The 27695-nt window shown below is 52.5% G+C and overlaps 1 protein-coding gene across 1 annotated transcript in view; it reads right to left on the bottom strand.

The window, feature by feature from the left end:
• Positions 1–26915, bottom strand: part of PNPLA1 (patatin like domain 1, omega-hydroxyceramide transacylase) — a 39207-nt gene extending 12292 nt beyond the window's left edge. Inside the window, exons 1-5 of the mRNA XM_087817103.1 lie at positions 26711–26915; positions 6579–6811; positions 5105–5170; positions 3710–3919; positions 2574–2634 (exon numbers count right to left, since the gene is read on the bottom strand). Coding sequence (XP_087673229.1) covers positions 2574–2634; positions 3710–3919; positions 5105–5170; positions 6579–6811; positions 26711–26915 — 775 coding nt within the window. The remainder of the gene's footprint in view (positions 1–2573; positions 2635–3709; positions 3920–5104; positions 5171–6578; positions 6812–26710) is intronic.
• Positions 26916–27695: the final 780 nt, after the last annotated feature.

The following is a 27695-nucleotide window of genomic DNA, read 5'->3' as shown; positions in this document are numbered from 1 at the left end:
CTGGACGTGCCTGGGCGCCAGATGGCTATCTTTAGACGTGGCGTCCTCTGAGCTCTGACCTCACTGGGACCCCGATGCCCATGTCTGTGGGGGCTGTGGGCCTTCGAGCCCCCCGGCAGGCCTGCCCTTCCCTTTGGCTGAAGGCCACTGCCGAGCAGGCCGAGGGTGGAGAGGAAGGCCTGCCCAGCAGCAGGAAAGCAGGTGGGTGGGAGCCCTTGGGAGGGAGGAGGGGCCGGGGTGGGAGGTGAGGAGCTGAGGGTGACACCTGTGGGTGCGCCTTCCTGGGGAGCTGCCCCCTCCAGGAAGCAGGTGGGTGGGAGGCCGAGTGGACGCCCCCTTCTGTCCCCAGATGGCAGGTGGGGATTAAAACCGCCGTGTTCAGCTGTATCAGTACCTCCCACTCGCATCTGGGGACACAGGCAAACCCAGCCCCACCAAACCCAAGGGGCTTTGGGTGGTGGTGTCGAAACCTGCCCTGAGAGGGCCGTGCACACTGGCACCCTGGAACAGCAGCAAGCTAGCTGGTGGCCAGTGTGAGACAAGGTCTCCCGGAGAGCTGTGTGTTCCCCCGGAGCGGCCCGGGTCATGGGGAAATCGCCGTCCCCCATCCGCCGCCCCGGGCCAGGGGGCCAAGCCTGAAATGCTGCTACTAGGGTTTCAGCCGGGGCCTGGGACCACCACTCATACCTGGGCAAACGTCCACGCCAGCTAGGGTGGAGGAGTGGGGGGGTTCCCCGGGAGATGGAAGGGTGGACGAAGGCGCTACTGAGAAATGGGGGAGACTCGAGACTTGAGATGCTTCACCGCCCACTTGGTGACTCTCCCCAGGGCCTGCCCCGAGAGGAAGAGAAAGGAAAAGTTCTAGGGGAGAGATAGGTATAGAGTAGCCTGGTACCAGGCTGCAACCTGGGGTATACAGGGGCCTCCTGGGACAGGCAATTGGTGTCTGCTCCAAGCTCTGAGCCCCAAATCACAGGAGATCCCTTAAATCCCAAGGCCCCAGCCTACACCGTCACTGGGGAGAGAGTGGAGGGGCTCCCCAGCTGGTGGCAGAAAGGACCCCAGGCCCCAGCCAGCCCCTCCTATTCCTGAGGTCCCATCTCTACCCCCCCAATAACACCCCTCACGTAGTTCACCTTTTTGGATACCTGGAGCTCACCTAAATGAGGATGGCAGAGTTGTCAGAGGAGAATCAGGGTTAGGAGGAGTCTGTCCTACAGAGACGTTAGAAGAGGTGCCTGTCTCTGAAGTCAGAGTGGAGAGTGGACTGGATTGACCACAGCAAGGACATGGGACTCTGATGTCCTCAGCAAGAACTACCAGCTATTTGAGAATTGTGCTGAGGGCTGTATGTGGCTTCGCTCCTTTAATCTTCACAATAACCCCTGGGTAATTTCCATGATTAGCCCTTTATACAGATGAGAAAACTGAGGCCTCAGGAGATTAATTACTTGCTCAAAGATCACACAGTTGGTAGGTGTCAGGAACTAGAATCTAAACTCTTTTTACAGATTAGGAAACCAAGACTCAGAGAGGGGGAGTGATTTCCCTGAGCTCACACAGCTGGAGGGACAGGAATCCTGGCCTAGGCTGTTTGCCTCCGGAGCCCACATTGTCTCCATCTGCTCTTGTTGGGAGAAAGGACCCAGGAGAAAGTAAAGAGTCAGTTCAACGGGAGCTTGGGAAAGCAGGAAGCAATTTTGAAGGGGAAAAAGTGACATACTCTGGGAAAAAAACCCTCATTCAACCCCTTAATCTCACTCCCAAAATTACATCTATACACACAAAAAGTACCCCACAACATTGCTTAGAAGAGTGAACATTTGGAAACTCAAAGAAATGATCAAGCAAAGTTTTCTGTACAACTGTGATGGAATATTATGAACCAGCCCCAAAGGACAGTTATAAAGACCATGTGGCAACATGGGAAAAACTTAGGGCAGAACACAGGTAAACGCCCTTTGACCCAGGAATCCCTTTCTTGGAAATTAAATATGAAAAAGATTTTTTTTCTTTCCTTTTAACAGAGATGCTTGCCATGACCTTCGTCATGTTAAAGTGTCATCAGAATCTTCCTTCTACCCAAATCACAGAGAACACGCAGGTGTGGGGACCGCGGTTTCCAAGCCAACCCAGGGCAGGGCTGTTCCCTCTCATTCGTTGAGCAATATGTCACTCAAAGTCTTACATAAACCTGTCCACATAGTTCTACATTAACAATACGGTTTTACTGAAAAGAGAATTAAAATGCAAGAGAATGAAATGACATAGACTAGAAGATACAAGCTATGCATTTCCTAAATATAGTTTTAAATCCAGAAACGTATTTGTACCAGCCCTCACACTGTCCCATCAGTTAACCTAGAAGCTCCTGCACAGAGATCCTGGTTTCTGGCCACAGGGGCCTGTCCTGGACACCGCGGGCTCTCAGTCCCCGCACCCATTTCGGGCTCTCCGGGGTGAGGGGCACTGCAGGTCACAAACCTGGGGGGATGCTCCTCTGCTCAGCTCTTCTCCTTCCTGTCTGCCCACCCTCCAGACCCCCCCTCCTTGGGGCTCCACATGGTACTTACTCAGCCGCCTCAAGTACAAAACGGCATCTTCGTACCCTCGGTAGTAGTAATTGTGTAGCACCTGCAAGGTGGGCACACCAGGAAGAAAATCAGGCTGCAGCGACAGCGACTCCGCGGTCCCCTCACCCCGAGCAGCTGCTTTCGCCACTCTGGAGCTTTATTTATGGGCTCTTCAAAACGTGCCCGTCCAGAGTCCCATCCACGACTGTGTGCTAAGGACTGGGAGCGGTGCCTGGCCGTGTGTCCACAGTGACGCCGCGGGAGTGTGGCAAACCACTCACAGCTGCCCGCCAAAGTCCCCTGGGCGGGAGGCGCTGAGGGGGTGACAGCGGAAGCAGAGGACGTGCGTGTGGACCATATGAAGGGCGAGGGTTGGAGACTGGGCTCAAACCCAGTGCTGCCACTTACTGGCTGTGTGGCTGTGTGGCTGTAACCTCTCACAGCCTCAGTTTCTTCATCTGTAAAATGGGGGTAATAATAGTATCTATGGCAGGCGATGCTGAAGGATCACACGAGGTGTTGCCCGCAAAGCCTTTTCCATAAAGGGCCAGGTAGTAACTCTCTGGGGTTTTGCAGGCCACATATAGTCTCTGTCATTTCTTCCTCTTCTTCTTCTTCTTTTTTTTTTTTTAACGGCCCTTTGTTTTTTTTATTTTATTTTTCCTTTTTACTAAATCTAATAAGGTGACACTGGTTAACAAAACTGTGCACAGGTTTCAGGTGCACAATTCTATAACATCATCTGTACGCTGCATTGTGTGCTCACCACTCCATTTTACAGCCCTTTAGAAATGGAGAGCCCACTCTCAGCTCACAGATTGTACAAAAACACTCCCGGGCCGTAGTTTGCTGACCTGACACTGCACATCAGAGTGGAAGGGTTCAGTTAACATCCCATCAGCCATTCTGACCGCCCATTTTACAGGGGAGAATATTGAGGCTGGGAGCCCTGGGGGGACTTGCTCAGGTCACATAGCTCGTTTGTGAAAAGGCCAGGACACAGGTTTAGGAGGAAGTTTAAGGGACCATTTGAGGGGAGGAGACAGGGGAACTGAGTGGGCCCCATTAGTTTCCCCACTGCACCCCAGCCCCCGCCACCATCCCCCTCCCCTCCCGCTCCAGGCCCCTTCTCTCACCATCAGGTCTGGGGGGAACAGGGCATGGGTCATCCTGGCGATGTTCTCCAGGGAGAACTGGAAGGAGCAGTTGAACATGCGGAAGTCGTGGAAGATGGCAGGGCAGTCCCGGGGACAGATGTCCTGCTGCCCGCTGAAGGTGGAGATGGTGATGGCGTCGGTCCAGAAGGAGCAGGGCTGCATGCCCGTGAAGCCCCCGTCGATGTACCGCTGTGGGGGGCAGAGCGAGAAGTGCTCGCCTGCGTCAGAGGTCCCCTCCCCACCCAGGGACTACACCAAGGACAAGCCTTGACAGTGAGGTCTGGGGGCTGAGTGGGGTGCCTGAGATCACGGTGGCCTCTGGACTCCAGCCTGGGGCTCTGTCCCTGCAGGGCTCCCCTAAGTACTGGTGCTGAGATGAGGCTCCCAGGCCTCTGTGGGGAGGGGCGTCCATACACTGGCTAAAGCAGGAGCAAGTGCTCCCTGTCACAGCTACTCCTCCCAGGCTGGCCCTCCACTGCTGAGGGCAGGACTGGGGAATGGAGCTGTCCCCATGGCCTTTTGAGGAGCACACATGGTGGGCCTCAGCAGGTTGTGAAAAAGCCGATTTCCAGACCACCTTGGATCCCCACCGCCTCCCTCTGTTGAGGTCAAGCACCCCTGACACTCTCCGGAGCACCTGTGAACAGCCACCACGACCACCCTCCAGTTCCTTCCCCTCTGGGGTTTCTGTTTCCTCAGCTGTGAACAAAGGACCCCAAATGCTGAGGCCCTGACTCTGGGGTAACTGAGGAGCACACAGCGACACACGAGCTGGGCTCCATCTACTAGCAGGGTCCTACCTGGGTCTCATTGTCTCTGTATATGAAACGAGGAGGGGCGTGCGTCAGACCCTCTTACTTAGAGAGTGTGGTCCCGGACCAGCAGCACTGGCGGCCACTAAGGCCTGTTAGAGGTGCAGCCTCAGGCCCTGCCCTAGATCTGGGGCAGAATCTGCATTATTTTTTAAGACCCCTGAGTGATTCATGGGCACATGGAAGTTTGGGGGACACTAGCCTAGATGACCTCAAAGGTCCCCATCGTTCAAGGTTCCAGGTCCCAATGGTGCAGGGTCTACATCTATGCTTTCTGTTGAGTCTGGGAAAATCTGGAAAGCCTGTGGCCCCTTGATTTGCCCGGCTCAGTAATCAACTGGTACGTCCAGAGAGAAGCCCAACCCAGTTGGGAAAGTTCATCTTAAAGCCCCAGAAATCCATGTATGCTGGGAATTCTGAGTAGAAAAACATAAGAACCTTTCTGACTCCTGATCTTCCCACTGAATTCTGAGACCACCCCTCTGCTCCCCCAGATGCGGGTCACAGGGGCCCGGGGTACCCCTGGGTCCTGGCTCACCCCTTCCCACACCGAAGCACTCACCACTCCGCGGTAAGTGGGAGGGATGAGACCACAGTACACGGGCACAAAGCAGCTGCAGTACAGGGCCTGTGGGGGGAGAACAGGGCTGAGATGCCTGAGGCCGTGGGTACTGGGGAGGGGGGAGGGGCACCTGGGGGCCTCTGGGACACAGCCAGCCTCGCCTTCCTTAAACTCAAGGTGGAGGCACTGCCTCCCTCCCAAGTTCAGTCCATGTCCTGGCCCTGACTAGCTGGGTCCTTGGTAACCAGCTTGGTCAGTCTGGGCCTGATGTCCCAGCTTTAAAGGGAGAGGGTGACCTCAGTGATGTCCAGGGTCCCTTCTAGCACCAAATTTCCGTCAATCCAATGGGATTCGACAACTGTCGATGTGTCTCTGGCTTGGTCCAGGCCCTGGCATCAAGGAGGGTGAGATGCCCACCCTCAGAAGTGCTGAAAGAGGGAGAGCAAGCAAGTAAGTGACAGTACAGGGGTGACAGGTGCTGTGATGGAGGTGAGCAAGGGCACTGTGGCACCCAACCAAGGAGTGTGTGGGGCGGGCGGATGAAGGGACATTCCCTGGGGGGAGTGACTGGAGTCTTCTCAAGCAGGTGCAGGGCAGTGAGGAGAGAAGGGCCTCCGGGCAGAGGGCCCAACAGGTGCAAAGGCACAAAGGGCTGCTCTGTGTGTGGTTTGCTCTGGTTGGCGTGGGTGGGAGTGGGAGGTGGTGGAAGAAGCCTGGAGAGAAAGGTCTTGAAGAGCTGGTGCCAACAAACCCCGGCGGGCGTGAGGTGGGTGGAGGAAGTATCCATGCCCGTTGCCTGTTCACCCTCCACCCCCAGGATCATGGCCAGGCCGGTGTGGGGATGTGAGGATGGGTGGCAAGGGCCTTGTATTCAGGGGAGGGGAGGGGTCATGCAGCTTAACCCCGCTGTCATGAAAGAAAATTGGGTACATCCCCACACTCCCCAGCAATAGTAACTCACAGCTAAAGGTTATATTAATGACACCAGAACAGTAAGAGCGAACTTCATAGGTGATACCCATTTAGTGATGATTCAATCCTTTCGTCAAGGGCCATTGGAAGAGAGGGCAGAGAGGAGGGCTGTTCCCACAAACTGGGAGTAATGCAAGGGGGACACCCTGCAGCTCAGCCTGGAGGCCCAAGAGGAGACACAGCACCGTTTCTGGTAACACTCAGGATTAGCACCAGGGCAGCGCAGAGGCCTAAGGAGGGGCTGGGCCGTGGGGACTCTGGGTGCTGAAGCCTAGAGGATGGTGACCAAGTGGGATTTGTCTTGGACTTCTCTCTGTTCGCCTCCTCGAACAGTGGGCCTGACAAAGAGATGCGGGAGGGCGGACAGGGAAGGGCTAGAGCAGCAGAGAAGGGAAGGCAGGCAGCCGGCCATCCCAGGGCCATCAGGAGAAGCAGGACAGGACCCCCAGACTCCACCGCCCTGCCCCTCCCAGCCCCTCCCACCCAGGCCCCGCCCCCTCGCCTCAATGAGCTCTTCTTTGGACGTGAACTCTGAAACCACAACGCTCTCTCCATCGGTGAACCGGGTGAGGCTCACGTGCAGCCTCCCGGTGGCCGCCTTGTAGGAGTCCTCGGGCAGGGCCTGGTACAGAAACTGCCGCATCATCTGCACCATCTTGCAGGAGGGGGCCAGGGGCCCCAGGAAGGATTTCTTCACCTCGGCCACACCCACGTTGAGGACTCTGAGGTACTCATCTGCGGAGGAGACAGAGAGGAGGGGCGGTCAGCGACTAGTGGCCAAGAGACCGACAGGATTCTCCATCTCATCCTGCGCCCAACAAATGGAAGACCTAGAATTCCGAAGCAGGGAGGCTCAGGAGCCCACCTGTCACTCTGGCCTGGAGGAAAGCAAGGCCCGAAGAATTAAGCCACTGGCTCCAGAGGTCCCACAGCTAGTCAATGGCAGAAGTGCACCCAGGCATCCCGACTCCGTTCACATTGAGGCAAAGGACCACTTTCCTAGCCCAAACAGCTCTCCCCAGCTTCCCGTCACCATGCCTGGCTGTCTGCCACCAGACTGCATTCTTCTGGAGTCTTAGAAACTTTATGTCCCAGGTGAGATTCCCATCAGAACACTGACAGAGTTCCCAGGCCGGGCGTGGCTCTGGGGTTGAGTATCTACCTAGGATCCAGGAGATCCCGGTTCCATCCCCAGCAGGGGGCATACAGGAGGCAGCCGATCAATGACTCTCATCATTGGCGTTTCTCTCTCTCTCCCTTCCTCTCTCAGAAATCAATAAAGATATATTAAAACAACAACAACAAAAAAGCCACTGACCCAGTTGAAAGCCTTCACCAAGGGACACCCTGGGGCACAGGCTTAGTGCCTGCTAAATCTGTGTGCAGGGAGGGGGTGCTGGCGCTGAGGCAGATGAATTACAGGGAGGGGTGAATTTTTCCTGAAACCATGGCATCATTTCCCTTTCTGGCCTCTGGAACAGGCCCAAGGGGGAGAAGGCCCCGAACCAGGGAAGACAGCTGTGCCAGGGTGTGCTGCAGGCGCCCCAGGAAGGGGAGACAACATTCTACTTCCTTTTGAGAGGAGCCCAGCCAGGGCACAGGTGCCAGGTGGGGCTCGGAGGGCAGATGCGTTGTTTGGGGGGTGGTAGAGGAGGGTGTAACCTGCCCCCTCCAATCCCCAGAATCCCACCGGGAAGTTTGAGCTGTAAGCTTGCTAAGAGGTGACATCATGCTTGATCCACAGCAATACTATGAGGCAGGCATTTCTCTCCTCGCTCTACTGGTCAGGAAACTGAGGCTTGGAGGGGTAATATAACTTGCCCAAGGTCAACTATCTGGTAAGTGGACAAAGTGGGATTTGAACCTAGAGTGTGTGACCCATACTCCTTCCGCTAAACTAGGCTGCAAGCTTCCGGAGCCTGGCCTGTACCTGGTTCCTACCGATTGCTGCTAATTTCTACTGTGTGGAAACTCTCTGGGAAATCAGAAGTGGAAATGGCTCTGAAAAGGACTGCAAAAGTTTTAAAACAAATATTTAATCATGCAACATCCTATACAGGATGATTGCTTTCTTACAATCAGTATCATGTAGCAATGGCTTTTTGGGAAGTTGTGCAGTCATGAGCTCTCTGCCACTAGAGGTAATCAAGCAGAGGCAGGACAAGTACCTCAGTTAGAGAACTTATCAAAGGGACTCCTGGGTGGGCAGTTAGGGCTAAGATTCCTTCTGATTTTGAGATTCTGGGATCTTCATGGGAGCCCGACAAGATATCTGGGAAGTTATCACATCGAATCTTGTTTTCTATTTACAAATAGAGCAGCTGAGGCACAGAGAGGTTAAGTGATTTGCCCAGAGTCACATATAGCAATCTGGGGCCAAACCATAGCTAGTAGTGGTCTACTCCCCTTGCGTTTTATAGTTCACAGGTAATTCCTCGCTTTCGCATCATTTTCTAGGTATAGAAACCGAGTCAGAGAAATGCTAAGTGTCTTTCCTGAGGTGAGGCAGCCAGTTTGCCCTGACTCCCACCCCACCTTTTTTCCCTGGGTGTCGGACTGATTTCAGAAGCTGAGCGAGCCTGGGTTGCCATGGTGACAGCCTTTTCTCACCAACATTTAGAATCACAGCTGCATGTATATGTGTAGTAGGGACTGACCTGAGTGGTGGAGCATCTTAGCTGTCACCCCTCAGAGGGGAGGGTGCTCCTGGGAGGTGGGAAGGCCCTGCAGTCTTAGCGAGGTTAGCTTTGCCGGGTGCCAGCTTGTACAAACAGCATTTTCCCTGAAGGGAGAGCGGCGGCCAACCCAGCAGCAGGTTATGAAACAACTGGGCATTTGGATGCCAAGGTGTTGGGTCACTGAGTTCTCAACTACAAGGCCGGCTGGGGTGGGGAGTCAAACCAGGGTGGGGACACGCTGTTCTTGGAATTCTTTAATATTCACCAAGTATATGTTTTTATTGATCTTAGAGAGAGAGAGAGACAGAAACATCCATGTGAGAGAGAAACATCGATCGGTTGCCTCCTGCATGCTCCCCGACTGGGGACTGAACCTGCAACCTGGGTATTTGCCCTGACCAGGAATCGAACCTGCAACCTTTCGGTGACTCTTCAACCAACTGAGCCACCCGGCCAAGGCTATTTGTGGAATTCTTAGTAAGCAACAGGAAGTGGTCACAAAAGGGTTGGTGGTCTTTCCCACAAGGCCTGGGAGCCAGGAGCACCTGGTTCAGCTTGCCCAAGCACCCCTGGACTCCCCTCAGGGGGAGCTCGCTGGGACCGATGGAAGGAAATTTGTTCTTATTGCACAAGAAATACATGTTCATTGTGAAAGAAAATTTGCTTTAAATGCAGATAAGCAAAAAGAAAAAATTTAAAATGACTTGGAATCCCTCCACCCAGAGGTTAACATTTATTTGGTTTATGTCTTCCCAAACTATGTATTTTATATTTATTCTTACTTACAAAATGCTTTTAAGGAGTCAATCTAATTACACTATTTTGTAACTTGCTTTTTTCACCCAATAAATCACGTCTTTCCCATCAGTAAGTACCCACTTATAGCCTAATTTACAAGCAGCATGGGAAGCTACTGTAAGGTTACAAGATTATTTACTGGGCGGGTGCCCAAAAGGGGTCGGCTATTTAGTTTGTCTCTTTGCTTTTATAAACAATGCTACAATTAATAATCTCATGCTAAACTCTTTGCTTGTGTCCTTCCTTATTTTCCTTGGCATGGAAATAGAGGTGGGGATGCTGGGTCACAGGCATGTGTGTATTTAGTCTTGTAATATCTATTTTAATCATGGCTTTTGTATATTGTCGATTTACAATCAACTCAGCTAGTCAGGGGTGGTGGTGGAGCAGTGCCCAAGATAATAGAAATAGTTTGGACATCTCCAATATACTGACATCTGAAAACAGTGCTATCTGGAAAGTAGCAATGCTCTAGCCAGAATCATGTAGCCGGGGGTAGGGGACAGAAGATGGTCTGATTTCTCCCACTCAGGTGCCTAATTTAATATCCTTTCCTGCTGCTCACGGGGATGGGTACCACAGGATGCCTTTATCTCTCCTTCTCCTTGCTTCTCTTCAGGTCTCTGTCTGTGTGTCTCTGTCTTTGGAGCCCTCCCCCCCACCCCCGTCTCCTTCTCTCTCTCTCTCTCTTTTCCTAACAAGTCTCTGTTGGTAGAAAGTCAAGTGCTAAGCATAGCAATTGCTGGGGGCTGCGAGGAGGGATACATTTAGCTTGCTTCTTTATGCATCTCTGCACTTCCCAGCACCTTCTCCCGTTTAAAGGCCTCCTTCCAAGCTGCAGGCTGCTGGGCTCCGAGACACAGTGTCCCACACTGACCACAGCAAGGCAGGATTTAAAAGCAGCACAGGAGGAAACTCAGGGTTGGCTGCTCCCACCCTCAGCCCACATTCTCCAATTCCTTTCACAACTTTGGGTGAAAGCATCTAAGGGTGGTGTTTGTCTCCAGAGCCCAGAAGGCGATTCTCTGAGGGCTGGTCCTTGTGGTCCTCCTCTCCCTCTGTGGCCTATCATGGTGCGTTAGCCATAGAAGGCCCTTCAGAAGCCTTTGCTATAAGCTGGGAACTCCTCCAGGGCAGGGATGGGCCATGCTCCCCCACGATACTTAGTGGGTGCTCAGTGTTTGTTCAGAGTGTGAACAAAGGCAAATAAAAACCTGACAGGAAGGAAAAGCAAATGATAAGCATGCTCACAAGAAGAGCTACTTGACTTAATTTCCCAATAAAAGCTTGAAGGCAAGATCACCCCAAACAGATAGATACTAGAGTTAACTATATTGGTAAGTGTGGCTAATTCACCAGGTTCTATGACTCTATAGTGCTAAAAACTCCAATAGAAAATAAATAAGATCCTGGCACTGGGAGGCTTTGAGGCCATTTGGAAGCTACTCCAAATCTCAGCCACTCATGGAGTCTTTTACTCTTTTCTGTGACCAGATCCATTTCTTGGAAAGAGGTCAGGCTTTGGAGCCAGACAGATTTGGTTCCAATCCCAGCTTTGCCACATACTATTTGGGCCATCACTGGCAAGTCACATAACTTCTTCCAGCCTCAATTTGCCACCTATAAAATGGGACCAATAATATTTACCTTACCGGGCTGTTACAAGGCAGTAGTTTTGAAAGTGCCTGCACACAGCAAGTGCTCAATATCAGTATGCCGGTCATTCCCAGGTGACCATGGCAAAGCCTCCTTCATGTTCCTGCCTCTCCGCTTTCTCATCTGAACAGGGGGCAATGGTCCCTGCCCCACGCCTTATCGGGTGTGCTCAGGCTCACGTGTGTGTGCAGAAGAGCAGAGGAAAAGCACGGTAGAGAGGAGGGCGTGCACCTCTGTTTCCGAGCGTGGGCAGGGCTGGCGAGAGGTAGTGCAGGCACGGTGGCCTGCGGCACTCCTCCCTGTCACCTAGGGGGCCCTACAGATCCGGTAGGAAAAGGGGGGACTGAAAATTCATTGAAGGGGAGGGATAGGGGTAATGAGATATTTATTTTCTTTATTTGCTTAAGTGCCTAAAGTTTCCCCCTTTGTGAGAGCGAGGATGGTCTCTGTGTCATTCGTCCCTTTGTCCCTAGCACCTGATACAGCGCCTGGAATAGGACAGGCATCTAATAAACATGAATACACACATGAATAATGAATAAATGGGTGAACCCCAGCCACGGGAGGAGGACACCGAGGGCCAGACAGAGCAGCAGCTATTCAAGGCGACACAGACTGAAAGCGGCTTCCTCCCCGGCCTCAGCAAGGCCTCGTGCTCAGCGAGAAACCCTAGAAAGATGGGCGCTTGTCAGCTAACAGGTGAAACTGCTGGGGATCCCGTTCCCAGGGCTGCGTGGGATGGGTCTGCGGTGGAGGATGGGGCTCCGCAGGGCCCGGTCCCCTGCGGACCGGTCGCCTAGCAACCGCCTCCGGCTCAGCCAATCACTGCGAGGCGCCTCCCGCAGCGCGCCGGCTCTGGGGGGAGCGCCCTGGGGACCGCGCGGCGGGGACGCCGCAGCCCCTGGGGAGGCGCCGGGGAGCAGAGCTGCCCCCCAGGAAAGCCCTGCGGCTTTCAGACCTGGAAATCTGCCGCTCCCACCCGGCCCCTAATTGTAGCCTGAACTGCCGGCTGCGTTTCCCGGTGGGTCTGAACCTGTGGGTCCCGCTCAGGCAGGTTTTCACGCTTATCATCTCAGTTTCCCGTCCCAGTGACAGCGACCCCCGAGGGGCAGCGCCCCCGGTTTGTTCGCCACTTTATTTCTGTATCCCACACTGCAGGGCCATCGATTGAAAACAATTTGGCTTCAAGCTGCAGTGTCGCTGCAGTGTCTCTGCAGAAAGCCCACAGAGGCCCTCCCGGCAGTGGTTTTTTTCAGTCAGGGAGCCTTTGTTGAAAAGAAACCTCAAGTGGAAACTCAATATATAGGACAGCTAAAAACAGGGCTGCCGGGGGGGAAGCCAAGCAGGGTCTCAGCCCCGTCCGATTGCCCCCGCACCCTGGGAAGGAAGCTCCAGGATGCACAGCTCTGACGCTCCTATGATTCTCCGAGCCTGGGTCAAACCCAAAACACTAGACTAGACCAATCCTCTCATTTACAGGCAAGAAGTCCAGCTCAGGGAAAGGTTAAGCTCGGTAACTAGGGCCGAAAGGCTGGCTGGCTGGAGAGATGGATAAACGATGGACATACATAGGTCTCACAGTCATGTCAGCATAAGCCAGAGCTAGAACGTACGAGAAAACTCATTTTTTCACTCTGTTCTGAATGCATTATAGCCTTTAGCCAAAAGCAAAACAACTCTGACCTCGTAAGCACTTAACACACACACACACACACACACACACACAAATACTTTCTTATGGATAATAAGTCTCCCATGTATACCTTTTTCAAACCCTAAAGTTTACTAAAGAACTAGCTTTAAAAGTTCAGATTGTCTTATATCCTGTTGCCATGGAAACAGCAGTGCCTCCTACTGGTTCGTGGCCTGTATTCCTATCAAGGCGCCTTGTCTTCCCCTTCCCAGGACCTGGGCCCTCACCCTTTCCCTGTGTGTGTCTCCCCCAGATTCCAGGCACAATCTCCCCAGCTTTCCACGGAAGGACTTGCTGATCACCTTGAAATGAAACAAGCAGAGAGGAAATGTGTCTAGAAAGTTCTCTGGAACTTCACAATGTTCTCAGGGCCATTGCCCTGCTTTTTTCTTTCTGACTGTTTTCTTTGGTGGACCCAGAATTCCCTTTGGGATTCTGCTTCACCGTGGAAACGACTACCCCCTTCCAGGCTGTGGCCCGTCCTACCACCCTACAGATGCTCCCTGCACTACAGAGGGGACGCTGGGCTAGTGCAAGAGCTGTGAGCTAGTCACTGTCCAGTCTTAAGAGTTGTTTTTGGTGTGTGTGGTCGAGGGACCTCCAGGGGAGGCTCTGCTATACAAACAGAGCCATGTCAGAGCACCTCCTCATTTGGGACCTGCTCAAATCAGGACACCACGGTCGAGGAATGCCCATGCCTCCCTCTTTCAAAACCATGACAATTGAAATTCATTTCTGCCGACTGGAGTTACTCAATGTTCCATCCACCCAAGACTTCACTTGGTTGGGTGTCACCTGCGTCCCTCTCCGTCCATGTCACATGAGTCTTGACATTCTCATGAAATCCACAGCACTGTTTACTGCTCTTACAAGCTGCCACTCTCCGGTTCCCCCTTGGTGCCAGGCTCTGTGCCAGGCCCTGGGCCTCACTGTCCATTTAACCTTCATGACACTCCTTTGAGGCAAGTGCTATGTTATCTCCTCTTTATGGATGAAGAAGCTGAGACTTAACCAGTAACTTGCTCAAGGTCACACAGCTGAAAAACAGCGGAGCCTGGCCTCGAATCCCTGAGGGTCCCAAAGCCAGTGTTCTTTGCACCACAGCTCACTGCCTGCACCAGAGAGGACACGCTCTCCCTCTCTCAGAGCCTCTGTCCCCACTGTGAGGCCAGGGATCGGCCTTTCTAGGAGTTAGTTTAGGCACACCTCCTAAGGGCTTAGATGTCCCTGGGAGACGGGAGGACTCCCTCTAGGGAGTGGGGAACATCTGGCTCTCGCGGCCTGTGAAATCATTTGGTCTGGCCCTGCCAAGGCAACCGCAGGCAGGACTGGAAATTCAATAAATCTAGGAACTTTTTCATAGCTAATTTGTAAGTTGATAATTTTCTATGATCCTTGAATGATGTTATAAATATCCAAATGGCCCTCGGCAGAAAAAAGGTTCTCCAGACTGGCCTGTGTGGCTCAGCGGTTGAACATTGACCTATGATCCATGAGATGGCGATTTGATTCCCGGGTTGGGGCTCGATCCCCAGCAGGGGGTGTGCAGGAGGCAATGGATCAGTGACTCTCTCATCATTGATGTTTCTATCTCTCTCTGGAATTAATAAAGATATATTTTAACAAAAAAAGGTTCCCCAGCCCTGCTTTAGAGTAACAGAACCAAATCACATCTTTAAACATATGCTCCTCTACCCCCAACCCAAAGCCCCTCTCAAGCCAGGTCAGTCTCTTCTTTCATAGTAAACACACAGTGCACAATCCTGCTTTTCTACCCAATGCTCACACTTTTTTTAAAAACCATCTATGCAGACCTCACCCTAAAGCCCAGCTTAAGATCTGGGCCTCCTCCTGGAAGCCTTCCCTGATCACTCCGCTGTTAGCTCTCTCTCCCCCTACTGCCTGTACCAGTTCCCTCAGGCTCTCTGGCCAGCTGCACTCCTTGAGGACAGGGCCTGTATCAGGAACACCCTTCTCCCCTGCTATTGCCTAGCTCTGTGTCAAACACTTAGTAAGTATTCAAGAATGAATAAATTAACACCCTGGCCGGTGTGCTCAGTGGTTAGAGCATCAGCTGCACACCAAAGGGCCAAGGGTTCGATTCCTTATCAAGGGCCTGTATCTGGGTTGCAGGTTCCATCCCTGGCCCCAATGAGAGTGCTTGCAGGAGGCAACCAACTGATGTGTCTCTCTCACATCGATGTTTCTCTCTCTCCCCCTCCCTCCCTCCCTTCCTCCCTCCCTCCCTCCCTTCCCTCCACTCTCTCTAAAAATCAGTGGGAAAAATACTTGGGTGAGAATTAACAACAACAAAAAGAATGAATAAATTACCTATTTAATGTTCCGTAGGCAGGGACTATTTCTTCCCCATTACCCCCCATTTTTGTTCCCCATTATGTCCCTAGCATTTAATTCACTACCTGGCACACTATAGGCACTTAATAAATGTTTGCTGAATAAATTAATACTGAATATTTTTTTAAATGAATGAATGGAGGAGATCAAAGGGTGTCTTCTCTACCAGGCTGATGGGAATCTTTCCTACTAATGGTCAGGAAGGTGGGTGTTCAGTGACTCGGCCGGCCTTGGGGCTGTTCTTGGGGCAGTTTGCTCTGTCCAGCCTGATCCTAACTCTTTTCGAGCACAGATGGACAGACCCTGAGCTGGGGCTGAGGCGGAGAGTCTCTCCTGTGGGGTGGTCTCACAAGGACAGGGTTGGGTTACCCTCAGGATCGGTGGGTCAATCCCAACTTGAATGGGAGGTTTGTTTATTGCTTGTTTGCCTGTTTTCCCTGCAGCATTGGAAATGCAGCTCAGCTGTCTGCTGAATTTGATCCCAAAATGAAGCAAAGAAAACAACATTATTTTAATGCTCTCTGCGTGAGCTGGTTTAAGAATGGACCTAGCAAATGCAGTACAGGACCCTGGACTGGATTCTGGGACAGAAAAAGGACATTAGTAGACAAACTGGTGACTCTCTAGTTAATAGTAATGTATCAACGTGGATGTCTCAGTGTTGACAAATGTACTGTGGTTATGTAAATGCTAGCATTAGGGGAACCTGGCTGAAGGATATATGGAACTATCTGTACCATCTCAGCAACTTTTTCCTAAATCTAACGTTATTCCAGAATAACAAGAAAAGTGACAAAACAGATTGACCACAGCCATCAGACACCCAGCGCCCGCCACTCAGCCGGGGCTCAGTGGCGCCTGCTGATGGTGGGGATGGGCCCACGTTTGTCACCTGCATGAGACGCTTTCCAAATAGTCAGATGTTCCTACCGTGCGACCAACACATTCAGAGCTTTGCCAGCTTTCCCCTTCGAGTCTCTTCTACTTAAGAGTCCAAAGGATTGTTTGGGGAAGTAAAATCTTTACCCACTTGGTCGAAGAGGCTAAACGTGTGAAACGCAAGTAACTTCGGATTGAAAGACACTGATTCCAACATGGCCGTGGGAGTTACAGCATTTCTATAGCACGTTATAAAAAGTCTTTTTTGCACATATCACACCATTTGACCTTACTTTCTTAACCGATGTGCAGGTGATTGCCTGCCCCATGGAGTTTGGCTGGGAAACGGCCGTGCTGCTTCACAGCCACCTCTAAGTCACGACTGGGAAAGGTGTAGACGCGGAGACTAAGCGAGAGCCCAGCTGGGCTCTGTTGTAGAAACCTGGGAAAGCGACCTAATCGCTGTCAATACCTGTTTTCTCCTTGGGTATAAACAGGTATAAATACAGTATCTACTTCATGGCGTTGGGAGAGGGTTAAGGTAAAGGACTCGTGCTGTGCATTGAGCGCCGCGCCTGCACATTGTAAGTGCTGGATAAATAGCTGTTATTAGCGTGGCTCTAAGATGTGACTCAGAGCAGAGATCTTTTAACAGAAAATGCTGCTGTCTCAGGCAAATTGACTCTGGGAATGATTTTTGATGACATTTTGATTCTGAAAGTGCACCCAGCAGCCAGGACTGAACTCCAGGCTTTGTCTGGACGACACACAGACACACCTCTGCAACAAGAAATGGGGCTTTACATTATGTCTTAAAGAACTTCGGAGAGACTCTCAGCTCCAGCAATATAGCTAAACTGAAAAGGAGCCTCCTCAGCTCAGGAACAACAGTAACGACTAATCGCCTGATAAAATAATAAAAAATAAAATAAAATAAAATAAATTTGTGAGTCATGCTGAACTCGCAAGAAGGAAGAGAAGGAATAGAATCAGTGCCATGGGGAGAAAGCTGATGTGTGGTTGTCAGACCAGGAGCAGGAGCTGTGGTCTCCACCAACCTTGGGTGTCTAATTCCTTGACTGAGTGACAAAGACAGGCACGTGGGTGACAGAGGCAAAGAATGACCAGAGCCAAGGTTCTCACAGAGGTAGTCTTGTCCTCCCAGCACTGGCTCCTGAGTCCCAATGGGCCCACTGCCCGGACACACCTGAGCCACCTGCCAATGATAATAATTCAGCTGCCCTTGGCTCTGGGGCCCAGGGAGCCTGCGGTCGCTGGGACGCAGGAGTTGCCTGAGGCAGCGCCCAGGTGCTCGGTGCAGACAAAACACCTGTGGCGTCCTCAGTCTCCAGGGGAGGAGTCCTGCTGGGTCCTGCTGTGCCCACATTTGAGCAGTAGGGCCCCACTGCTCCCTGGCCCTATCATGTGCTTTGCAAGGTCCTGTAGAAGCCCAGCTCCTATCCAGAAGGACAGCTGCCTCCCTTTCCGACAAGACAAGCACATCTGTGCCACAGGGCCCTTGCACCTGCACCTCTCTCAGCCTGAACACGCTTCTCGCGGAACACACCTGGCTTTCCCCCCTCCTTCCGCCTCAGAGAGGCTCCCCCAACAGCCCACCCGAAATGTCACCCTTTACTCATCCCTGTGCCCTTGTCCTGCTCATTTCTTCCTGTGAGCAGCTGACCCTTCTCTGTGTGTTTGGATATTTATGGCTGATTTCACAAAGAGAATGTCAGCTCCACGAGGGCAGACAGCTATCTTTTCACTGCTGGATCCCCAGGACCTAAAATGAATGAATGGAGTGGTCCAGTTCACCTTTGTAATTCAGCCACAGTCTGGTCCTCTGCTTCTTTATCTGCATATTGAGGGGACTGGGCAAACAGTGGCTGTCTAATTTTTAAAAAAAGAAAAAGCCCTAGCTGGTTTGGCTCAGTGGGTAAGCGCTGGCCTGCACACTGAAGGGCTCCAGGTTTGCATGTACCTCGGCTGCAGGCTCAAGCCCCAGACCTGGTTGGGGTGCGTGCAGGAGGCATCCAATCTATGTGCCTCTCTCACATTGATGTTTCTCTCTCCCTCTCTCTCCCTTCCACTCTCTCTGAAAAGCAATGGAAAAAATATCCTAGGGTGAGGATTGAAAAAAAAAAAATCACTGGAACACGTTCTTTAAATGAAATTTTAAGGAAAAAACCATTATAAGATGGACAATAGCCCGGCTATACTTGCTGTCCCCAGGGGTTCCATGTGTGTCCTCTCCCTGTTCCCCTGCTCCTTCCCCTCCCAACCCTATAGAACCTTGGGGCTCCTCGGAACTCAGTTTGGAAACCACCCGCCTAAGTGAGTCCCACCCCCAACTAGTCACTTCCTCTCCCAAAGACTAAATACAATTATTTGTAAAACGAAGGAGTTGGACTCACTGACCTTCCTTCTATGACACTCTAGTATTACATGTCATACCCGTAACTGCAGAAAATTACCTAAGAGCCAGGTAAACCCCAAAATAGAAATGGCAAAGACACGCTGAGTGGCATGCCTGCCAACAGCCAGCAATTGTCAGGAGTTTAGCAAGCCACTCTTACTTAAAGAGCAATTTGTGGGAGCCATGAGACCCATAAGATCTCAGATAGCTCAGCCAATCTAGTTGATGAAAAGAGAAACGATGTCTGAAGCAATTAGGACAGCACAGCAGCAAGTGCTGAGCAGGCGGGCAGATTCTGCGGGCAAACGAGAGATCACAGAAAGACATCAGTGGGGCAAAATGGGAAGGTTCTTGGGAGGAAAAGGAAACAGGAGGTCATTAGAAGTAGGGGACACCACGGGTGCTGTGGCCCACTGCCCAGGCCCCCTGCAGGACTGGGGCAGCCTCCTGATGGTTCAGAGCTCAGCCCCTCCCCAGCCAACAGACTGGACTTGACCTTATGGTTATGGAGTCATGGCAGAGAGTCTCCATCACGATCATATCACCACTTATGGTATCATGGCAGAGACTGCTAGTCATTCCCACTATCCATTCTTTCCTTCTTCCTTAGTAATTGAACCTCCAATTTTTAGCTGGACACATGGTCCGCCAAAATAAAGTCTACATTTCTCAGCCTCCCCTGCAGTCAGGTGTGGCCATGTGACTAAGTTCTGATCCATGGGATGTAAGGTGACGTGATGTGTGTCACCTCCAAGGCCTGCCCTTAAAGGAAAGAGGCGTGCCCTCCCCTTCCCCCTCTCCGACTAGCTGGAATGCAGACATGACCGGGAGTCCTCTTGGACTGAGCAACAGGATGGAAGGAACCTGGGTCCTAACTCTGTGGAGCCACCACACAGCTTTGGGGGGCTGGGGTACAAAGGCCACATGAGCGAGTAATGCTCTTCTGTCCTGTTGAAACCTCTGTTATCCCAGCCAATGCAACTATAATGTCAACCCCTTAGCATGCAAAGTTCATTCACAGGGGCCACTGCTGATCCCCAGAACCAGCCAGAGGGAGGGGGAGGGGGGCATTCCTCTCTCACTCTGCACAGTGGCTGAGCTGAGGCTCAGGGCACCTTGCTCAAGGTCACTCACTGCTGAGTGGCTTCCCAGGCCCAGCTTGGTCTGAACTCCACGGCCCTCCTTACTGAAAGGTCACGTGAGAAGGCTGTGTGCGAAGCTAGGCTCGAAATCTGACCGTAGGACACTTTGTAGCCTTTGTTCTCAGCAGCCTGCTTCCTAGTCAGTGCTCTTTTTCACGGGGACTCTGGTCTCTGAGGCTGTGGGAGTGCCAAGGATTTAGGGCCTGCTGGGAATCAGGGGAGACTCTCAGAAGGGGTGACGTCCGAGTTTGGCCTTGGAGGATGGGGACAGGTAACAGAGGGAGGGGAGAAAGGGAACAGCATCCCGGGGAGGGAAGGTTGGAGCAAAGGCTCAGAGATAGGACACAGCCTGAGACGACTGCGCCGGTGAGAGGAGAGCTCCCCGTCGAGCCCTAACCCGCAGCCCACCCTTTTCCTAATGGTTTGGTGGTTTGGGGGTTTGTCGGGGGAGGCTGAGGTTGGCATTGCTGAGAAGGCAGCGTGAGAGGTCTTGGAAAAGAATTACTGTTAGAGGTCGACACAAAGTCACCTGATGAGCTCAGCGGAAAGTCAGCTCAGTGCCTTGGTCGTTCCCCTCACTCGGCCCATCCTGTCCTGAGCCGTGAGGCCACCCAGCCCACCCCCGGGCTCTCTGGCTTCAGACTCACAGTCCTCATCTGCAGAGAGATACACACGCCGGGGCTGCTGCCAGAACAAAGCCAGGGGGCCTGCACGCACCTTCTGTGGGAGTTTAAAATGATTTCCAAATACAAAATATAAAAAACAAAACAAAGCAGGATGAAACCCAGTAAGTAAATGCTGGTAATTGTCGAAGTTAGATGATGATGGGTTCTGGGAGGTTCATTATGTTATTCTTTCCAACGTGTTTAAACTATTCCCATTAATAGGTTTTTTAAATGTATGTAAATGTTCAAAGCAGCACTCTTCGTAATAGCCCGGATGTCCCTCATGTGACGAGTGGGTGAGTAAAATGCGGCCTACCCACGCAGGAGTGCTGCTTGGCAACAAGGGGTGAGCCCCACGCACTGCCTCTTGGACGAGCCGGGTAACCTGCCGAGCGGGAAGTCAGGCGGGAAGGCCACATGGTGCAGGTCCCATTCACAGGCAGTGTCCCCAGAGGCAAAGGGACAGAGACAGAGACTGCATGAGCGCTGCCAGGAGCTGGGGGAATGGAGGGATTGAGGGGTGACAGCCAAGGGGTACGGGGTCCCTTTGAGGGATAATTAAAATGTTGTATAAATGATTGTGATGTTGGAATGGACAACTTTGTGAATATATTAAAAGCCATTGAATTATATGCTTCACATGGTGAATTGTATGGAGTGCGAATTATATCTCAAACAGCGGTTTTGAAAGTTTAAAAAAAAAAAGAAAAAGCAGGGTGAGGGGGGAGAAAAGCAACCAGGAGAGGCTGCGGGCCAGGCCTTCAGCCCTGCTCTGAAAAGTGGGCTGGGTGTGGGGATCGGCCAAGGGGGAGAGAGGGGCCAGCCCCTAACAGGGTCATCCTTGCTCATCTATGGCCCAGCCAGAGGCCTTCACAGAAAACCAGTCCAACCTAAGCCACCGTAGTGAAGCTTTCTCCCCGCCCTGGAAAGAGCCATTCCCCACGAGCAATCAGGTACAGGGTTCGCTAGTCCAGGCCTGCGAGGGGCAGTTACAGTTTTCCATGAAATGCCTGCCCGTTTCCACTGCCTGGTCACACTCATGGCATCGTAGGAGGTGCTGCTCCCCAGTTTTCCAGAGGGCACTGGGTCTCTCAGCCATGGCTGCTCATTGAAATTCCCCGGGTGCCCCTGGAGCTCCTGATTTAACTTGTCTGGGGAGAAACCTGGGCAATGAACATTTTAAAGCTCCCCGGTTGATTTGAATGTGCAGTCGAGATCGAGGACCTCTGATGTAATGAAGTTCTTTTTTTTTTTTAAGGACTAGAAGAGAGTATCAAAATTATGGCATAGAGTACAGTAAGTATTCTATCACCGAGCTCTCTACGCCAACCCCGACGCCGGTGGGCCCGCACTCTTCACGCTCTCTGCAGGCTTTGCATTCCTGCTGCGTGACTGTGGTCATGCCGTCCTCGCCAGAAGCCAAGGCGCCTGCCCAACCTGTCGCTGCCTGTCAGATGCCTACTCACCTTTCAGGCACCAGCTCAAATGCCACTTCCATGAGGCCTTCCGTGATTGGAGGCATTTGCTCCCTCCTTCTGCACCCCTGCGCCTTCTAATTTTCTCACATTCAGGTGGAACTTCCTTGGATTATGATTACCTGGCTGCCTTTGAGTCTGAGTAGGATGGAAGCTCCTTGAGGACAGAGTTGCATTTTGTATTATATCTCTGTACTGTATGCTCAACAAACACTTGTTGAATGAATGAATGAATGAATGAATGAATGAATGAATGAATGAGTGGCTTGCTATGCAGTTTTTATAGAAGGGACAATGACAAATAGTAGCTTATCTGGGGCTGGGGTTTTAAGTCCACCAAATCCCCTTTCTGGAATAAGAAAAAAATATTTTTCAAAATTGCATACATACCCACCCCTCCTCTGCCCGGATTGGAAATCCTGAATTCCCCACCGGTTGTCATGGAGAGCGCCGCTCGTTGGCTGGACTTTGGATGGATGAATGAGGGAACACATGTTTACCGCATCCCTAATAGAAACCAGGCACTGCGTGTTTGTACCAACACTTTCCCACGCCCCCGGATCGGCCCTGTCACGGAGCGAGGCACACGCCTCGGCTTTCACGGAGCAAAACAGTCTGGGGACAGGACGGCCCAGGCCGGGAACAAGGGGAGAGAGGCCTTGCGACCCGTGTGTTGAAGAATCTTGTTAAAAAGAGACAAGCCTCTGGTTATAGGCAGGCAGTGTGATTGTTTACACATAAAATATGAGATAACCTACCAACAAACTTTTAGAACTATTAAGAAGTTCAGCAAGGTTGCTCAAAACGAAATTAATATGCAAAAGAGTCAACATTCTTTCTATCAGCAATAATCAATTAGATTGGAAGATGCCGGAGAAAAAAGATCCCATTTCCCATAGCAACAAACTAACATATCTAATCAAAGACCAACAAAATCTTCATCGAAGGACAAAAAAGGCCAGAAGAAATAGAGAAACTATGTTTATAAATGGAAAGATATCATTTCAATCAAAAGCCCAACAGAGCTTTTCCTATGGGAGGAGAGGGTCAACCATAGGGCAGTGTCTGCAGAAGAAGCTGGAAGAGGGGAGCGGGGTCGCCGCGTGTGATGTGCCACCTAAGGCTCTGGGATCAAAGCGGCATGACACGCGTGGAGGGGACACGGCAGCCAGGGAGGGGGGGAGGCTTCCTGGGCACCTCTTGAGGACCCGGGAACTCGGATGGGCCAGAGGCATGTCCAACGAGAGCACAAAGGGCTGGCTACTGGTTAGCTTGGCACATGGCAAAATCACTGAAAACATGAATTTCTACCCCAAACTAGCCACAAAATAAATCCCAGCCGGATTCAACGAAATACAAAAGAGCAAAACTTTAAAATCTTTGAAAGAAAATATAGAAGAGATCATGGTAACAAAGTAAAGATATTTTAAAAACACAAACTGTAAGAGGAAATGATTGATACAGCTGACTCATTAGAATTAAGATTTTCCGAATGACAAGAGACATCATCATCAAAATAACAACCACCCATGGGGTGGAATCAGATAGCTGCAGTGTCCGTAACCGACCAATGATTAGTGTCCAGGCTACGGAAAGAACATCTACAAATTAAAGAGAAAAAGCTAACTCCGTAGAACAAAACCAGGTCACGAGCAGGCAAGTTGCAGAAGAGGAAACACAAGTGATCAATATACGCAGAGATGCTTAACCTCACTAGTAACCAGGGTACGCAGACTGAATGAAGTGAGACATCATTTACATTCATTAAATTGAATTAAAACTTTGCAGTCTGGCAGTACCAAGGGTTGATGACGTTGTGGGGAGATTAGTGGTTAAATCGGTGCAACCACTTTGGAGAGGAATTACGCCAAGTCCAGTACAGTTAACGCGATGCACACCCAAGGGGAACATTCCAGTGGGCACCGCAGACGCAGACGCGGGTGCTCACTGCGGTGTTGTTTGTAACAACAGACACGGGCGGTGTCCATCCATACAGTGGCTAAGTGAACCACGAGAGAGTCTAATGGAATATATACTGAAAGAGGTAAGGGGCCTCGAGGACAGGAGACCGAGTCCTGGTTCTTGTGCTTCTAACTGATGACAGATGTTATACAAGCCACTGTCCCTTTGAGTAGAGAATACCCCCCCAGGTCTGAGTGCAGATTCTGCCTGCTCAGAGGGGCTTCCCTGACCTCGCTGTTTACACAACCAGCCTCTGCACCCTGACACCGCTTGGTCAAGAAGCAGAGTGGTTTACAGGGTGATTGTGGAGCCTCCGGCCAGACGGGGTTCAAATCCCAGCTTTACCAAGTACTGTTTGTCTGACCGTAGGCAAGTGATTTAAGCTTTCTGTGACTCAGTTTCCTCCTCTGTAAAATGGAGATAATAATAGTTTTGCCTCAGAGGGTTGTTGTGAGGACCGAATGAGTTAATATCCCAGACTTAGAACTGTGCCTGACATAAAGGAAGTGCTGATTGGCAGTAAATCAAACGGCAGGTAAACTAATGAAGTAGGCTGGAGTGAGCGGGTGCCCCTTGTAAACAGGCAGCTGAGTGAAAAGAGTGGATCCCACCTGCCTCTCGCCCTCCCCTGGGCTTCCCTCCTAATCACGGGCGGCACACGATGGAGTCTCTGGTCTCCCCTGCAGCCAGGTGTCCCTCACGGGTTTCAGTTCCTCTCCCCTGCTGTCCAGGCCTGTCACAGCCTGGCCAAGTGGGTTTTGGGCAATATTTATGGAATTGATTGAACTGAATTAATTCTGAGAAGTCCTTGAATGCCAGAGGATGTAGACACCATTGATTCTCTCCAATGGTTATTTTAAGAAGTTGAAATATGACATGAGGAGGGTGGAGGCAGTGGAGCAGGTGAGCGACACAGACACCCAGAAAAAGAGTGAATCCAGAGGCAAATTAAAGAGAAAAAGCTAAGTCCCAGGGCAGGAATTCTGCGAGTCCAGATCAGGGAGTGGTGGCTTCCCCAGCCCCTGTCCGAAGGCCTGTCCTAGGGTCCACTGGGTGACTGAAGCATTAACTGCCACATTCACAGAGGATTCTGTGTGTAAAGAAAGATCTAGAAGGATCCAGGCAGAGCCCTTAGCCCTGGTTACAGGAGGGCGAGTGGGATTGGGTGGGGTGGGGTGGGGTGGAGGCAGGGGTCAGCGGAGAATTTTTTTACTCTATATACTTTTGCTCTATACACTTTGGCATTGCTTGAGTTTTGCACAGTGAGAAAGAATATGTTTATTGCATGTGAAATATTTAAAAGAAAAATTAACTTTGCACATAAGAGGTACTCAATGAACAGGCATTAGTATTATTCTTTAAAGCAGAGACAGAGACCTCCCACCCAGCACAGAGGTCCCCGGCAGGAAGGAACCCGGTGGCATCTCCTCCTCACACGCTGGCCCCTCAGCCAGCCTCACTGGCTCTCCCTGCAAATTACATCCTGAATCCAGTCGCCCAATTGCTTCTCAGCGCCCCCACCACCCTCCGCCTGCCCTGCTCATCCCCTGCCCAGACCTAACATAGCTTCCTTGGTTCCGCTCTGGTAGTTAGGTAAAATCTCCACTTTACGGATGCAGAAACTGAGGCACGGAGAATTCAGTAATTTGCCCCAGGTCCACATTGTGAAATGGCAGGGCTGGGATCCAACCCACGGGGGGGTGTGCCCTTCGCTGCCCCCACATTGCCTCCCTCGCAGCCTGTCTGTGCCCTCACCTCTGAGAAGGAATCGGAGCTTGCACTCTGGCTACAGGCCCCATGTGATCTGGCCCTTGCTGGCCTCTCCAGCTTTATTCCCATGCCCTCCTCCTCACTCACCACTCCCCAGCCTCCCTGGCTCCCTGGCTGCTCCTCCATCTAGAACATTCTTTCCTTCCTGATCTTCAAATGGCTTCTTCTCTCACTTCACTCAGGTCTCTGCTTGAATGTCACCTCCTCCAGGAGGGCTTCCCTGACCACCCTTTCTAAAACAGTCCCCACTTTATTCTCTGACTTTTTCCTGCTATAATTTTATTCATAGATCTTGAACTTCCTGATGTGATATCACAAGGTTACTTGTTTGGTTGTTTATTATAAACAATTATGTCTCCTCTCCCTAGAATTTCTGCTCCATGAGGACAGGGATTTGTCCCCTGTGCCTGGAACAGAGCTGGGCACAGAACAACAGTGAAGTAAATAAATAAATGAGCCCTAGATGGCCCATGTGGATGGACTCTAGGCCTCTTTAGTGCCAGGTCTGGGCCTGCTGTCTGGGGCTGCTAGGAACGTGTCCAGCCCCCTGCACGCATGGCCCCTCTGCCCTCTGGGTCAGTGGTGTGGCCCGTCCTTCTGTCTGGGGCCCCTGGGCTGGCAGGGCAGGGGTGAGTGAGAGCTTCCACATTCCTTCCCAGTTCCTCCGCATCCTGCCCCTGCATCCACCCCTCCCCTCGGCTCCAGGCTTCCACCTCTCCAGGCGCCGGGAAGCAGGTCTGACAGGTCCATCCCCACCGAGGGGATACAGACAGAAGTACAGCCCTTCCCATTTTACATGCAGCCAGGCAGGGGAACCCTTCCCTCCCAGGTCTGACTGGGCCTCGGGGTAACTTCCCGGGCCAGGGTGTGTGCGGGAGATCCTGCCTTAAACTGGGGGAGACGGGCATCACGGGCAAGAAGAGCGCTGAGGGAGAGAGAGATGGGCCCCAGTTCACACGGAGGGTCAGGGGCGGTGCACCTGGCAGACCCCAGCCTCAAAAGTCACAGCTGCCCAACACCCCATTGCGCCGCCTCATCCTCTCCTGTCTCCCAGAAGTCCTGGCTTTGCTCCCAAAAGCATCCCTGAGGCTCGGCTTTGGGGACTCCCCAGAGGCTCGGGCGCCCAGAACAAAGAAAGGCCTTACCCATCTCAATCCCGCAGATGACCAGGGCAGCGATCACCGCGCCCGCCGACGTCCCCGCGAAGCGATGGGCCGTGTCCAGCATCCGCGGGGCCAGGTCCCGCAGGGCATCCACGGCCCCAGCCTGGTAGAAGGAGAGGAAGCCGCTGCCCGAGAAGGAGATGGAATGAGGGGTGTCCGGGTCCCCCTTGAACACCTGTTCTTCCATCTCAGCCCGGGCCCCCCGGGGGGGGGCAGGAGTCACCCCTCAGTGCCGGCCCTCCCGAGCTGGCCGCCCAGCTTCGCTGCCAGCCGGAGCCGGGGCTGGGACTGGGGCCGTGGCCGGCGGGCCCGGGGTGGCTGGGGCACCCGCGGGCGGCTGGGGCAGCTGAGCTCCGCCCAGCTGTGTGAGCTGTGTCTGGTCCCCCGGGTCCCTGGGTGTCATCGCGTGGCTGGGTTCATCTCCGCAGAGTCCTCAGCCCTCTGCCGGCCCGGGACACCTCGGGGCAGTGGAGCGGCCACGCAGGGCCAGGCCCACGGAGGCGGGCACGCTCAGCTGGAGCCCAGAGCCAGCAGGCTTCGCAGGCTGAGTTGCAAAACTCCCGCGATGGGTATCAGAGGGCCTCTCCCCGCAGGCGCTGCGGCAGCGAAGGAAGAAAGGCTGGCGTCCCTCCCGGAGGGGGAGGGCGGGGGCCGGGCGGGGGGCCCCTCCCCACGGGGCAGGCCTGGCAGGTTGGCTCTGGTCTCTGAGGGGACACGCTCCCACCACCCACGCCCCCACCTCCACGCCCTCCCCGGGCTCCTTCTCCAGGCGCCGTGCGGTGTGTTGCACAATTGTTTTTATTTGTTCCTACAGAGGCTCCCCTTGGCTTATGCTCTGTTCACGTGTTGGGACCGGCCCCCGGCGAAATCCTAAAGGGAGAGGAGCCGGGCTTCGGGCCCCACCCGCGGCCTGCGCTCCAGCCCCAGCGTCTCCTCTCGCTGTCACTGCCACATCGACCCTTCGTCA

This window comes from Miniopterus natalensis, chromosome 5 (assembly GCF_054644295.1).
Source record: "Miniopterus natalensis isolate mMinNat1 chromosome 5, mMinNat1.hap1, whole genome shotgun sequence".
Lineage (NCBI taxonomy): Eukaryota > Metazoa > Chordata > Mammalia > Chiroptera > Miniopteridae > Miniopterus > Miniopterus natalensis.
Note: the sequence above shows the minus strand (reverse complement) of the source record. Positions and strands in the feature narration are given on the sequence as shown.